Here is a 16,162-nt window from a genome sequence, read left to right as displayed (position 1 = left end):
CTTACTTTTCTTAATATACGTAGTCATCTTTTCACGACAAAAATTTAAAACAGATGACCACGTACATTAAGAAAACAAGACAAAATGTAGCCCCGCCCACCCTCCCTACCTCAATTGTGATGATTTTTTTTATTCGTTGTGAGGCAAGAGGGCGGAGCTTAACTGCAAAATCCTTATTTCTCTACGAGGAATTAAAAACATGTTTTTGAATATCCAGTTCAAAGAATACTATGTATATTAAGAAATAAATAAGGCCGGAGATTAGACCCCACCCATACCCGCCCCGGTCTCAATTATCAATTGTGATGAATTTTTCATTCGTTGTCAGATAGAGGGGCGGGGTCTAATTTGTCTACAAGAACATTTTAAACATGTTTTAAGTTTCTTGTTCTAAAAAGACAACTACGTATATTAAAAAAAAAATCAAATATAAGCCCCGCCCACCCACCCTATCTCAATTGTGATGATTTTTTTAATAATCGTCGAGAGTCAAAGGAGTGGAATTTAAATCCAAAATTCTTATTATTTCCCTCTCTACAAAAAATTACCATGTATGGCATATTTTTGAGTATCGTGTTATTAAAAGAATAATATACAGTATGTCCCCGGATTCAACAAGAGGAAAAAAAACTGTATTTTCTATTTTACAAAAAAATGACATAGGAATAACATTTTTGCTTAATTGAAAACGAATAAATCTGCAATTAAAACTTCAGTATTCCTGGTCTGTACTCTTACTTTATATGTTGTTTTTTTTTTTCTTAATATACATAGTATTCTTTGAACAACACGATATTCGAGCATGTTTTTAATTTCTTGTAAAGAAATAAGTATTTTGCAGTTAAGCTCCGCCCCCTTGGTTCACGGCGAATAAAAAAATCATCACAATTGAGATAGGGCGGGTGGGAGGGTTAACATTTTGTCTGTTTGTTTTAATATGTGTAGACTTCTTTTCACCATATGAAACTTAAAACATGTTTAAAATGGAAAATTTGTAGACGGAAATAGGGATTTTGCAATAATTAGGCTCCGCCCCATCAGTTTTATCTGTAGGTACTAGCCCCGCCCACCCACCCTCTCTTTTCTTACGCAGTTTTAAAATTCAAATGTCAACTTTGATGAGAATTAGCAGGGTGACAACCTAAGAAAAGTGAAATTACAGGTAATACGTTACCAACATAATTTTTTTCCTGTTGCGGCGACTTTAGTACTAGTAATATTGGCTTAATGTGGTTTTATAAACTTGTGCTACACACAAAAGTTACTATATTTTAACAAAAAGCAACGGGACCACCGTTTCAAGTTGGCAGTAATTACAACTTTGACAGTAATGAGGTTACGTACAAGAATAAAAAAAAACTACATACATTTGTTTAAAAATAAATATATTTTAAAGATTCCAGAAATCGTAGCAGAAAAATCACAAAAAAAAATAGTAACCAGTAGTGAAAGATAATTATCTTTCACTATTGGTTACTATTTTTTTTAATTCATTATTCACAACAGCACTAAAAATTGATATATTTTTAATCAAACATACTTTGCACAGTCTTAAACCATAAATGGTGTTGTTAATAATAAATTAAAAAAAATAGTAACCAGTAGTGTGCAAAGTATGTTTGATTAAAAATTGATATTTTTTTAATCAAACATACTTCGCACGTGAAAGACTCTCGTAATCCATAAATATTCTTGTTCAAATCGAGTTTTCGTTCAAACATAGTTACCCCAGGATGGTTTTCACCTACAAACGCATTATAAGACACCCTTTTCTCAACAACCTCGCGACTTACGTAGGAGATGCCCCACAGCCCCTTTCGTTCCAAAGCAGCCAACTTTTCGCCTAAATTTCCTTTTGCGTGACGAATTTGTGCGACGTACTCGTCCCTTCTAGCGCCGTCCAAGTACTGCAACAACACCGCTGCAAACTCGGGTTTGTTGTTATCCATGCATCTCCTAAACGCGTTATCCAAATTTAGCGAAAACAAAACAGGGCACGACTGCAACAACAAATCAGTATTTTAAATTGTTAAACGCTTCACATATATACCTGAATTGTTAAAAAAACGGTGAGGAGTACATCATCATGGTTTGAACTGCTTAAGTGAGCAAAAGAATGATCAACCAACTTTTGCCAACCCTTTACGTAGAAGTTCTCATTTTGGTAGCTACCTTTTTTTAAGAAATTGAGGTAGGTTTTTAATTCGACGAACTAAAAATTCACGCGCTGACAAATGAACGTCGTTAACAACGTTACTCACCAAAGAGAACGCGACTGCGTTGTTCACAATGAACTCCCAAACTTTGACGTCGTCGATCGAGAAGGTCATACATATTAACGCCATAGTTTTTATCCCTAATATACTCCCAGATCTTCGTACCAAGCGATTAAGCAACTCTTTCTTGTTGTACTCATGCAGAGCCGCAACATCCAAACTGATGCCCAAATACTCCAAATTACTGACCACCGTGAGTTTATCAATGAAATTTCTGCAAAAAACTATCAAGCGTGTCCAGTTTTAGTCCACGAACTCACATAAATTCGTCATATGTGCATTCCGTTAAGTTAACGATCGTATCGCTGTCGGAAATCATGGCTAACACTTTCAAAGCTCGCGCCTTGCAGTGAACGCTCAACTGCTCCTCAGTTTCCGTTCCTGTGCCCAAATTATAAAGTCGCACTTGCCAGTATTTCAGGTCATCGTTGCAGCAAATATACGCAATTCTGTTGAAAGTTTCGAAACTTGAAATTTAAAAAATTTAATAAAAGTACAAACCTGTCCAAGTTCTCGTCGTCGGTGCAAGCTCCGTTCGTGTATACTATGGAAGAATCAAAATTTAATGGCGAACTTAAAATGTCTTCATGACCCAACGAACTATGGATTAATTCGTGCCGAATTTTTTTTATATCCAAGTTAAACAAAGCGGCTAAAGCCTCAGTTGCCGTGTGTATTTCCGGGCAACCGAACTCCAAACCGTTGTTCAAAATTCGTTCGTCCAGGAACAGGGCCAAAATCAGTTCTTTCGGGTCAGAGAGTAAATTTATATACTTAGGTTCGGCGAGTTTGTAAGTGTGCAAAATGTGCATGCCGCAGCAGGCGTAGTATTTCTTCGTCACCTAAAAACCGGTGGATTGAAAATATATACCGGGCTCACATTTTGGTGGAATTACGATTTTAAAATTGGTTCTTTTTTAGTAATAAAACTTTTAGTTAGTATTTCTCTCAACCATGACTGTTTAATTATCATTTCTGTTAGAATGTAGAATCAGCAAAAATCGAGTATTTGCAAAAATAAGACTTATTTTGACAAATGACCAACTCTTCTAAGGTGTTAGCCCCGCTCACCCACCCTTTATTTTCTTAGAAGAGTTGGTCATCTGCCAAAATCAATCTTATCATGGCAAGTATGAGACTGATTTTTGCAAATGACATATCCTGTAGGAAAATAAAGGTGGGTGGGCGGTACTAGTACTTGTCAAGATAAGACTGATTTTGGCAGATGACCCACTCTTCTAAAAAAATAAAGGCTGAGTGGGTGTGGCTAGTACTTGCTAAAAATAAAAAAACTTAAAAATCAAAAAATGACAAATTGAAAAATTGGATAAATGAGAAATCGGAAAATTGTACAACTGTTTAATCGGAAAATCAAAAACTGAAATATCGAAAAATGGAAAAAAAAAACTTTCGAATTTGTAATTCCAGTTGTAATTTTTTTTTATTTTTTTTCAATTTTTGAATATTTCATTTGATAATTTGTTTGACAATTTTGCAGTTTTTGCCAAATAACTTATCCTCTAAGAAAATAAAAGGTAGGTGGGCCAGGCTAGTATTTGCCAAAATAAGACTTATTTTGACAAATGACCTACTCTTCTAAGAAAGGGTACTAGCCCCGCCCACCCACCCATTATTTTCTTAGAAAAGTTGGTCATCTGCCAAAATCAACCTTATCTTGGCAAGTATGAGACTGACTTTTGCAGATGACATATCGTCTAAGAAAATAAGGGTGGGTGGGCGGGGCTAGTACTTGTCAAGATGAGACTTATTTTGGCAGATGATATATCCTCTAATAAAATAAGGGTGGGTGGGCGGGGGGCTAGTACTTGCCAAGATAAGACTGATTTTGGCAGATGACTTATTCTTCTAAGAAAATAAAGGCTGGGTGGGTGTCGCTAGTACTTGTTAAAAATAAAAAAACTTAAAAATCAAAAAATGACAAATTGGAAAATTGGATAAATGAGAAATCGGAAAATGGTACAACTCTTTAATCGGAAAATCAAAAACTGAAATATCAAAAAATGGAAAAAAATCTTATAAAATCGAGTTTGTAATTTCAGTTGTCATTTTTTTTGTTTTTTTCAATTTTTTAATATTTCATTTGATAATTTGTTTGACAATTTTGCAGTGGGCCAGGCTAGTATTTGCCAAAATAAGACTTATTTTGACAAATGATCTACTCTTCTAAGAAAGGGTACTAGCCCCGCCCACCCACCCTTTATTTTCTTAGAAGAGTTGGTCATCTGCCAAAATCAATCTTATCTTGGCAAGTATGAGACTGACTTTTGCAGATGACATATCCTCTAAGAAAATAAGGGTGGGCGGGCGGGGCAAGTACTTGTCAAGATGAGACTTATTTTCGCAGATGACATATCCTCTAAGAAAATAAGGGTGGGTGGGCGGGGGGCTAGTACTTGCCAAGATAAGACTGATTTTGCCAGATGACTTATTTTTCTAAGAAAATAAACGCTAATACTTGCTAAAAATAAAAAAACTAAAAAATCAAAAAATGACAATTGAAAAATTGGATAAATGAGAAATCGGAAAATTCTACAATTGTTTAATCGGAAAATCAAAAACTGAAATATCGAAAAATGGAAAAAAAAAATCTTATAAACTCGAATTCGTAATTCCAGTTGTCATTTTTTTTGTTTTTTTTTTACTTCTGAATATTTCATTTGATAATTTATTCGACAATTTTGCAGTTTTTGCCAAATAACTTACCCTCTAAGAAAATAAAGGGTAGGTGGGCCAAGCTAGTATTTGCCAAAATAAACCTTATTTTGCCAAATGACCTCTTCTAAGAAAGGGTACTAGCCCGCCCACCCGCCCTTTATTTTCTTAGAAGAGCTGGTCATCTGCCAAAATCAATCTTATCTTGGCAAGTATGAGACTGACTTTTGTAAATGACATATCCTCTAAGAAAATAAGGGTGGGTGGGCGGGGCTAGTACTTGTCAAGATGAGACTTATTTTGGCAGATGACATATCCTCTAAGACAATAAGGGTGGGTGGGCGGGGGCTAGTACCTGCCAAGATATGACTTATTTTGGCAGATGACTTATTCTTCTAAGAAAATAAAGGCTGGGTGGGTGTGGCTAGTACTTGTTAAAAATAAAAAAACTTAAAAATGAAAAAAATGACAAATTGAAAAATTGGATAAATGAGAAATCGGTAAATTGTACAACTGTTTGATGGGAAAATCAAAAACTGAAATTTCGAAAAATGGAAAAAAAATCGTATAAAATCGAATTCGTAATTCCAGTTGTCACTTTTTTGTTTTTTTCAACTTTTGAATATTTCATTTGATAATTTGTTTGACAATTTTGTAGTGGGCCAGGCTAGTATTTGCCAAAATAAGACTTATTTTGACAAATGATCTACTCTTCTAAGAATGGGTACTAGCCCCGCCCACCCACCCTTTATTTTCTTAGAAGAGTTGGTCATCTGCCAAAATCAATCTTATCTTGGCAAGTATGAGACTGACTTTTGCAGATGACATATCCTGTAAGAAAATAAGGGTGGGCGGGCGGGGCAAGTACTTGTCAAGATGAGACTTATTTTCGCAGATGACATATCCTCTAAGAAAATAAGGGTGGGTGGGCGGGGAGCTAGTACTTGCCAAGATAAGACTGATTTTGCCAGATGACTTATTTTTCTAAGAAAATAAACGCTAGTACTTGCTAAAAATAAAAAAACTAAAAAATCAAAAAATGACAATTGAAAAATTGGATAAATGAGAAATCGGAAAATTGTACAATTGTTTAATCGGAAAATCAAAAACTCAAATATCGAAAAATGGAAAAAAAAATCTTATAAAATCGAATTCGTAATTCCAGTTGTCATTTTTTTTTTGTTTTTTTTTTCCAACTTTTGAATATTTCATTTGATAATTTATTCGACAATTTTGCAGTTTTTGCCAAATAACTTACCCTCTAAGAAAATAAAGAGCAGGTGGGCCAAGCTAGTATTTGCCAAAATAAGACTTATTTTAATAAATGACCTCTTCTAAGAAAGGGTACTAGACCCGCCCACCCACCCTTTATTTTCTTAGAAGAGTAGGTCATCTGCCAAAATTAATCTTATCTTGGCAAGTATGAGACTGATTTTTGCAAATGACATATCCTCTAAGAAAATAAGGGTGGGTGGGCGGGGCTAGTACTTGTCAAGATGAGACTTATTTTGGCAGATGACGTATCCTCTAAGAAAATAAGGGTGGGTGGGCGGGGGCTAGTACCTGCCAAGATATGACTGATTTTGGCAGATGACTTCTTCTTGTAAGAAAATAAAGGCTGGATGGGTGTAGCTAGTACTTGTTAAAAATAAAAAAACTTAAAAATCAGAAAATGACAAATGGAAAAATTGGATAAATGAGAAATCGGAAAATTGTACAATTGTTTAATCGGAAAATCAAAAACTGAAATATCGAAAAATGGAAAAAAAATCTTATAAAATCGAATTCGTAATTCCAGTTATCATTTTTTTTTGTTTTTTTTTCCCAACTTTTGAATATTTCATTTCATAATTTATTCGACAATTTTGCAGTTTTTTCCAAATAACTTACCCTCTAAGAAAATAAAGGGCAGGTGGGTGTGGTTAGTACTTGCTAAAAATAAAAAACTTAAAAATCAAAAATTGACAAATTGAAAAATTGGATAAATGAGAAATCGGAAAATTGTCCAACTGTTTAATCGGAAAATCAAAAACTGAAATATCGAAAAATTGAAAAAAAAAACCAAATCTTATAAAATCGAATTCGAAATTCCAATTTTCATTTTTTTTTAGTTTTTAGATTTTTCAACTTTTGAATACTTCATCTGATAATTTGTTTGACAATTTAGCAGTTTTTAACTCCAATCTTTTGATTTTTCAAGTTTTAACTTTACAATTGTGGAATTTTTTGATTTTTAATTTTTCAAATTTTCAAGTTAAAATTTTTCCTTTTTCGATTTTTTAACTAAAACAACAAATTTATTCGAACCGAAATTTTGAAAAATCGAAAAATCTAAAAATTGAAGATTAGAAACAAAATTTTCAGATGTTTTCAAGTTACGGTAAAAATGGCAATCGTTGATCAAAATTACTTTTTTACTCGGTGACAAAAAATCAAAAATCGAAAATTTAAAAAAATAAACATCTATTTTCTCGATATTTTCAAAATCAAATAATTGAGAAATCGCAAAACTGCCAAAATTGTTAAATTAAAAAATCGAGTTGCCCAGAGAAATCAGAAATCAAAAGACAGATCAAAAAGTTGAAAATTTAAAAATTCGAAAGTTGAAAAACCGAACAACTGAAAAATTTAGTAGTACTCGCTACGATAAGACTGATTTTGGCAAATGATCTATTCTCTAAGAAAATAAGGGTGGGTGGGCGGGGCTAATACTTGTTAAGATAAGACTGATTTTGGCAGATGACCCACTCTTCTAAGAAAATAAAGGGTGGGTGGGCGGGGCTAACACCTTTTCTTAGAAGAAAATTCATCACAATTGAGATACGGGTGGGTGGGCGGGGTTTAATCATTCGCTTCTTTTTCTTAATGTACCTATAGAGTTTACTTTCAATAACATAACACTTAAAACATAATTGTAACTTCAAATTCACCATTTGATATATTCAGTATTTTATGATTGAAATGGACAAGCCCCACCCACCCGCCCCATCTCAATTGTGATGAATATTTTTATTCATCGTGAGACCGAGGGGTGGAGCTTAACCGCAAAGTCCATATTTCTGTACAAGAAATTACCAAGTGAAAAATGTTTGAGATCTGATCGTATTGTTGAAAATAGACTACTTTGAGAAAAAATAGGGAATAAATATGCTTATTTTTTCAAAAGTACAAGGAGATTTCGAAAAAGAAAAAAAAAACACTGTACGTAATGGTAGATCTGGCAACCCTGGTGACTTTTCACATGGTAATTTCTTGTAAAGAAATAGAGATTTTGCAATTAAGCTCCGCCCCGCAGCTGACGATGAATAAAAAAAATTCATCACATCTGAGATAGGGGCGGGTGGGTGGGGCTTATATTTTACCTTTTTTTTTTCTTAATATGCATTGCCATCTTCTCACAACAAGAAACTTAAAACATCTTGGAAACGGTAAATTTTTCTAAAGAAATGTGGATTTTGTCATTAAGCTCCGTCCTTCGAAATGACAATAAATGAAAAATTCATCACAATTGGGATAGGGGTAGGTGGGTGGGGCTTAATCAATGAGTTGTAAAACATAATTCTTACCTCGAATTTACCATTTGATATTTTCAGTATTTTATTATTGAAATAGATAAGCCCCACCCACCCGCCCCATCTCATTTGTGATGAATTTTTTATTCGTCGTGAGATCGAGGGGTGGAGCTTAACCGCAAAGTCCGTATTTACGTACAAGAAATTACGGAGTGAAATATGTTTGAAGCATTATCATATTGGTTTGAGAAAAAATAGGGAACGAAGAAGAAAAAAAACTTTACAGAATTTTGCTAACATAGCAGCGCCAATAAACAGATTAAGCAAGAAAAATGTGCAATTTAGTTGGAACGTGGAAAGTTAAAACATTGAAACATTGAAAAATGCTTTAGTAAAACCACCAATTTTACAGTATCCAAATTTTGCACAAAATAACACTTTTATTTTAAAAACTGACGCTTCTTCCATTGCATTAGGAGCCGTATTCATTTCTTTAAGTCGGGTTTAATATCATTTCAGTAATATATCATTTATATTTATTTTTCATGAGACCAAAATGTGAAAAGAAATCGCTTAGAATGCGAGCGCAGCGAGCATGTGTAGGTGTTATTAAAAATAAGTCACTATTGTCCCTGAGAAGCTAAATTATAACAAGAAAATTATTCATCGCGTAGAAAAAAGTGTATCTCGAAAACAATTGTGACTACTAATGATGAGAAGACCTGAATGTGCTCACTGCGCTCGTATTTGAAGGATTAGTTTCCGAAAATCTACAAAATTAGTATCATAAATGATCCCAAACAATTTCGCTAAAATACTTTCTTGAATATTTCTGAAACTAAACTTTAAAGAAAGAGCTTTTAGAAGGCGAGCGCCTTAAAAAGTTGCAAAATTTTAGAGCATTCGGTTTTGCTGTTTCAAAATTAAATTGCAAAATTTTGTCATACATTTTTGATTTTTTTTTCAAAAATCTGGATGTTTCGAGCAAAAAATCAACACATTTATAAATAATAAACAAAAACAAAACCAACAACAAAAATCCATTAAAGCATAACCAACTAAACACTAGAGAAGATTCCAAATTTTGATCATTTTTTGTAAAAATTAGTCATCAGTACTTGCCAAGATAAAACTGATATTGGCAAATGACATATCCTCTAAGAAACGAGAGGGTGGGTGGGCGGGGCTAGAAGCTGTTAAGATAAGACTGATTTTAACAAATAATATACCCTCTAAGAATAATTTACAAAAAAGATCTCCATGGGCTTTCAAAATAATATACCATGGGTGTTATTTAGTTGTTAAATGTAGCAAAAGAACCAATTTAAAAATTATAACTACACCAAAATGTGAGAAGGAAGAGTTAATCCGCCATTTTCCAGACACCCAATATAAAAAAAAACCTGGGGGAAGATAACTTCCAGGGTCTTCAAAAAAGGTACCTTTCTTAACCTCTGCTCTCACCTTAATCACCGCTTTTTCCACATCGCTGGACTCCGGATTGAGCCTCTTGTACTCCACAGCATAGTTATAACACAGCTTCGCCGCCGCGACCTGATCCGCCCCTGCAACCCCAAACTAGAATAACCGCCTCCACCCGCCACCACCTACCGTTGGGCGTGTGCGTCATCAGATGGTACATCACCGACGTGGCCAACTCCAAATCCGAGATATTCATCACGCACTCGTCGATTTCCTTGAACAGATCGTCGTGCTTCGAGCACAGAACCCACTCCTTCGTGGCGGGCCTGCTCAACACCCCGCTGGCCACTACGTCCTTCATCACGAACGAACAGATCGTGTTTTTGGTGAGGTACGGCTTGAGGATGTCGATGGCGTCGAACCACCTCTTGTACGTCGCCAGGTTGATCTCGGGCCGGATGATGTTGAAGATCTGGTCGGTGAAGAGCAGCGGACTGAAGGAGAGTCGGAACTCGGAGAGGACGTCGATCGACTGGGTGTCGGGGTAGTTCGTGAACCAGTGCTCGATTTCGGTCTCGCTCGGTTTGCTCACTCGCTGGTAGTCCTTGAGGAAGATGAGCAGCATCCGTTTGGCGTCGTTCTCTTGGTCGGAGTTGATGCGGGAGAGGATGTCCAGCATGGCGAGGAAGACTTCGTAGTAGTAGGTGTTGACGGATTTCCAGAGAGTCATCACGATGTGGAGGACGTGTTCGCGGTCGAGGAGGTTGATGACGTCGTGGCACTTCTGGAGGAGGTCGGCTTCGCTGTTTTTCACCACTAGGTGTTTGCGGGAGCCGGCGTGGGTTTCGCTCGAGATCTAAAATTCAAGAGTTTGAAAAATTTTTGGGTGACTTTTGTGAACACTTACCTCGTACTCGGGTTTCCAATTAACCAAGACATTCATCAAAAACAACTTATACGACGACATCACCTCCAGCTTAAAATCGTGACAGTACTCTTTCACCGTACCGACATCCAAACAGTCCGAATTTACCAGCAACTCGAACCGCTCTTCAGACTTCATCTTGAAGAAAACATCATAATCCAACTTTTTTCCTTCGAATTTCTTCCACCACTTGATAATGGTCAAAGACTTGAGCATCTCCGACTTCCCTTGCGAAATCTTGTGATAATCCCACAACTTGAGACCGATCCTGGTGATACAAGCGAACTTCTTCGGGTGTCTTTTGTACATCTTCCAGCTGTTCACGACGAACTTGGCGGCGTCGTCGCGGTCACACAACAACAACAGCCCGTACAACAGATTCTCATCCACGACGTTGTTGCTCAAAATGGACGCCAACACCTTGGGGACGCACTTCTTCTTCAACACGTCGTTCAAGAACTTCAAAGTGGCGGCGTTCGGATTCGGCACTTGCATCATGCAGTCTTGAAGCGTCTGCACGATATTATACGAAGTGAAGTGTTGACCTTCTTTGCTCAAGTTTTCAAGAATCGGCGGCAGGAGTTTCAGCTCCTTGAAGAAGTCTTCTTCGGTTAAAGGCGGTTCCGCGACTAAATCAACACCGCCTGGGTTATTCAACCCCGACAAGTACCTGGAGAACCCCACGAACACGTTCCTGATCGTCGAAAACGTCAAAAACCCGGGCGGTACCGACGCCACGTCGAAAACATCCCCGAATAGCTTCTTCTTCAGCTCGGAATCGCCACTCCTCGTGAACGAGGAGCTCGTCTGCACCCACCTCCCCAGCTCCATGCACGTCGCCTCCTCGTCCACCTTCGCGTTGCACGTCGCCTTCCCCATCAACTCCCGCGCCAACTTCATCCCCTCCAGGAACACCTCATCACCTACCACCTCCATGCTCTCGGAGTCGAAACTATCGTCAAGCAGCTTGACTTTGTACGTTCCGGAGTACTTCAGCAGCAACGCGGCCATCGAGCACAGGTCTTTGGCGGAAGCGTCCGAGTCCCCGACGCGTTGCGCGGCTTTGAGAATCACGCCGTAGTCGGCTGTCTTCTCGCACAGCTTCTTGGTGAACTCGATGTGGTCGATGCCCAGATAAAGCGACAGCTTCTGGCAGACGGCAAAGACTTGATCGAGCGTGCGTTTACCGCTGCTGAAGTCGCGGATGGCAGCGTCGAAGAGCTCCTCCAGGAGGTGGTTTCTGGTGGCGGGGTTGCAGAGGTCGTGGGTCGTGGTTTTAACGTTGAAGTGTTTACGTAAGTTGTAGACGTTTCGGATTTGGGTGAGGGTGGCGTTGTGGCAAGTGCGGTAGAAGTCGTTAGTTTCGTTGTCGTTTAATCGACGGAAAACGCAACCTGCTACTTCGTAGTAGTTGTCGATGAGGTCGGAGGGTAGATTCACCTGAAAGGTGGGGATGGAAGTCTAAAATTGTTGCTAGTGGACCTTTTTAATGAGATTTCAAATCTAGGGAATTTTGGTGCAGTTGGCAAGATTTAGAGAATGGACGAATGACTGCAATGCCAAAAATTATTTTTGATTGTCATTAATTTAACAGGTATATTATTTGTAAAAGTGAATTTGGAATATACTGTCTTTGGTATAACATGTTTTTTATTTCTTGTAGAGAAATAAGGATTTTGCAATTAAGCTCCGCCCCTTGGCTCACGACAAATAAAAAAAAAATCATCAGAATTGAGACAGGGCGGGTGGGCGGGGTTTATATTTTGCTTTTTTTTCTTAATATACACAGCCGTCTTTTCACAACAAGAAACTTAAAACATTGTTAGAATGGTACATTTTTATAAGGAAATATGGATTTTGCAATTATGGGGCGGAGCCTAAATGCAAAATCGTTATTTCCTTATACAAATTCTCCATTTTAAACATGTTTTAAGTTTCATGTTGTGAAAAGATTACTAGGTATATTAAAAAAAAAGCCGATTTTTTTATTCGTCGTGAGTCAGAGGGGCGGAGTTTAATTGCAAAATCTAGCTTTAATTTTTAATATACCTAGAATTTTTTGAATAACACGATGTCTTAGGTGGTAATTTCTTGTAAAGAAATAAGAATCTTGCAATGAAGCTCCGTCCTCTTGGCTCACGACGAATAAAAAAAAATCACAATTGAGACAGGGCGGGCGGGTGGGGCTTATATTTTGCTTTGTTTTTCTTAATTTACGTAGTCATATTTTCACAACAAAAATTTAAAACAAATGACTACGTATATTAAGAAAAAAAAGGCATAGTATATGCCCCGCCCACCCACCCTATCTCAATCGTGATGATTTTTTTTTACCCGTCGTAAGTCGTGGGGAGGAGCTTAATTGCAAAATCTTTCTTTTCCTACTAGAAATTGCTATAATTTTTAATATATTAAAAATTGTATACATAAAGGCCACTTCTGAATCAAACATGTTGAAATTTAAAGGTTGTTAAAAAATAAACAGCCAATCAGATTTACGAATTTAACTCGTTACTATGGAAATTTGCAATTTAACACCCTTTAAATTTAACACGATGCTCAAAAACATGTCTTGTGATTTCTTTTAGAGAATTAATTATTTTGCAATTAAGCTCCGCCCTCTTGACTCACGACGAATAAAAAAATCACTACAATTGAGACAGGGTGGGTGGGTGGGGCTTATATTTTGTCTTTTTTTTTTTCTTAATATACGTAGTCATCCTTCCACAACAAAAATTTAAAACAGTGACTACGTATATTAAGAAAAAAAGGCACAACATAAGCCCCGCCCACCCGCCCTATCTCAATCGTGATGATTTTTTTTTACCCGTCGTACGTCGTGGGGCGGAGCTTAATTGTTAAATCCTTATTTTTTCTTAGGTAATCGTGTTATTCAAAGAAAACCCTATATATTAATTAAAAAATAAAGCTAAATATTAAACTCCACCTATCCTATACCCCCTCCGCGATCTCAGTTGTAATGAATTTTTCATTCGTTGTCAGACCGTGGGGCGGAGCGTAATTGCAAAATCCCAATTTCCATACAAAAATTTACCATTTCAAACATGTTGTAAGTTCTTGTTCTGAAAAGACGACTACGTATATTAAGAAAGAAGGCAAAATGTAAACCCGCCCACCCACCCTGTCTCAATTGTGATGATTTTTTTATATTCACCGTGAACCAAGGGGGCGGAGCTTAACTGCAAAACACTTATTTCTTTACAAGAAATTAAAAACATGTTTTTGAGTATCGTGTTGTTCAAAGAATACTTTGTATATTAAGAAAAAAAGGCAAATATAAACCCCACCCTATCTCAATTGTGAAGATTTTCTTTATTCTTAGACTCTTGACACATTTAAAATTGGCAAATTTTTGTAAGGAAATATGGATTTTACAACTAGGCTCCGCCCCTCGGTCTGCCAACGAATGAAAACTTCATCACTACTTAGATCAGATTAGATTTGGCCTTAATTTTTTCTTAATATACACAGTATTCTTGGAATAACTTGGAAATAATAACGATTTTGCAATTAAGCTCCGCCCCTAGGCTTACGACGAATAAAAAAAAATCATCAGAATTGAGATAGCACGGGTGGGCGGGGCTTATACAGAGTCATCAAAATTGATTGAGAGAGTTGGTAAACCTGAACTTGAATAATTTGGTTTATTAAGTTGTATAAAAATATTAGCTGCCAGATTTGAAGTTTCAAGTTTCAAATTTCAAAACTCAGTGGCGTCTTTTTTCGACTTTTTTTTTTGGTAAAAACATTAGTTGTCAGATTTGAAGTTTCTAATTTTTGTCACGCTACTGAATTCATTGCCATATAACCTTAAACAAATCTGTCATAAGGTTGACAAACTTCACGACAAAAACAAGGGGTACCAACTCTCTCAATCAATTTTGATGACCCTGTATTTTGTTTTTTCCCTCAATATATGTAGTCGTCTTATCAGAACAAACTTAAAACATTTTTAAAACGGTAAATTCTTGTACACAAGTATGAATCTTGCAATTAAGCCCCGCCCCTCGATCTGACAACGAATGAAAAATTTATCATACTTGAAAATTAAGATCGAGCTGGATATGGGTGGGGCTTAATTTTTTTGATAATATACATAGTATTCTTTGAACAAGACAATACTCAGAAACATGTTTTTAATTTCTCGTAGAGAAAGGATTTTGCAGTCAAGCTTTGCCCCTCGACTTACGACCAATAAAAAAAATCATCAGAATTGAGATAGGGTGGGTGGGCGGGGCTTATATTTTGCCTTTGTTTCGTAATATGTGTAGTCATCTTTTCCCAACAAGAAACTTAAAAGATGTTTAAAATGGTAAATAGGGAAATATCGATTTTGCAATTATGCTCCGCCCCCTCGGTCTGGCGACGAATGAAAACTTCATCACTACTTCGATCAGATTTGCCATTAATTTTTTTTTAATATACATAGCATTCTTTGAATAACTCAGAAATACTCAAACATATCTTACATGGTAATTTCTTGTAGAGAAATAATAACGATTTTGCAATTAAGCTCCGCCCCTAGGCTTACAACCAATAAAAAAATATATATCAAAATTGAGACAGGGTGGGTGGGCGGGGCTTATATTTTGCCTTCTTTCTTATTATAAGTAGTCGTCTTTTCAGGACAAGATACTTAAAACATGTTTAAAATGGTAAATTCTTGTAGACAAATGTGGATCTTGCAATTAAGCCCCGCCCCTCGATCTGACAACGAATGAAAAATTTATCACACCTGAGAATTAAGATCGCGCTGGGTATGGGTGGGGCTTAATTTTTGGCTTAATTTTTTTTGATAATATACATAGTATTCTTTGAACAACACAATACTCGGAAACATTTTTTTAATTTCTCGTAGAGAAATAAGGATTTTGCAGTTAAGCTTCGCCCCTCGACTTACGACCACTAAAAAAAATCATCAGAATTGAGATAGGGCGGGTGGGCGGGGCTTACATTTTGCCTTTTTTTCTTAACATGTGTAGTCATCTTTTCCCAACAAGAGACTTACAACATGTTTAAAACGGTAAATAGGGAAATATCGATTTTGCAATTACGCTCCGCCCCTCGGTTTAACGACGAATGAAAAATTCATCACAACTGAGATCGCGACGGATGGGTGGGGCTTCTCTTTTGGTTTTTTTTTAATTAAGACATTCAGTTTTATTTCTATAACACGATTACTTTAGAACATATTTCACATGGTAGTTTCTCGTAAAAAAATAAGGATTTTATAATTAAGTTCCATCCCTCGAGTTACGACGTATTAAAAAAATCATCAGAAATGAGATAGGGTGGGTGGGCGGGGCCTATATTTTGTCGTCTTTTCACAACAT

At 36.6% G+C, this 16,162-nt stretch overlaps 1 protein-coding gene across 1 annotated transcript in view; it reads right to left on the bottom strand.

Annotated features, from left to right (window-relative positions):
* Window positions 1-1,634: 1,634 nt before the first annotated feature.
* Window positions 1,635-16,162, bottom strand: part of LOC135126161 (uncharacterized) — a 24,940-nt gene continuing 10,412 nt past the window's right edge. Inside the window, exons 12-20 of the mRNA XM_064051999.1 lie at window positions 10,791-12,248; window positions 10,073-10,739; window positions 9,926-10,026; window positions 2,778-3,118; window positions 2,537-2,725; window positions 2,262-2,490; window positions 2,051-2,212; window positions 1,794-2,000; window positions 1,635-1,744 (exon numbers count right to left, since the gene is read on the bottom strand). Of these exons, the coding sequence (XP_063908069.1) occupies window positions 1,724-1,744; window positions 1,794-2,000; window positions 2,051-2,212; window positions 2,262-2,490; window positions 2,537-2,725; window positions 2,778-3,118; window positions 9,926-10,026; window positions 10,073-10,739; window positions 10,791-12,248 (3,375 nt within the window). The 3' untranslated portion in view covers window positions 1,635-1,723. The remainder of the gene's footprint in view (window positions 1,745-1,793; window positions 2,001-2,050; window positions 2,213-2,261; window positions 2,491-2,536; window positions 2,726-2,777; window positions 3,119-9,925; window positions 10,027-10,072; window positions 10,740-10,790; window positions 12,249-16,162) is intronic.

The sequence above is a fragment of the Zophobas morio genome, unplaced genomic scaffold, assembly GCF_036711695.1.
Source record: "Zophobas morio isolate AGI-343-1 ecotype UQ-CSIRO unplaced genomic scaffold, CSIRO_AGI_Zmor_V1 ptg000010l, whole genome shotgun sequence".
Lineage (NCBI taxonomy): Eukaryota > Metazoa > Arthropoda > Insecta > Coleoptera > Tenebrionidae > Zophobas > Zophobas morio.
The sequence above is the reverse complement of the archived record's forward strand: the minus strand, read 5'-3'. Positions and strand labels throughout refer to the sequence as shown.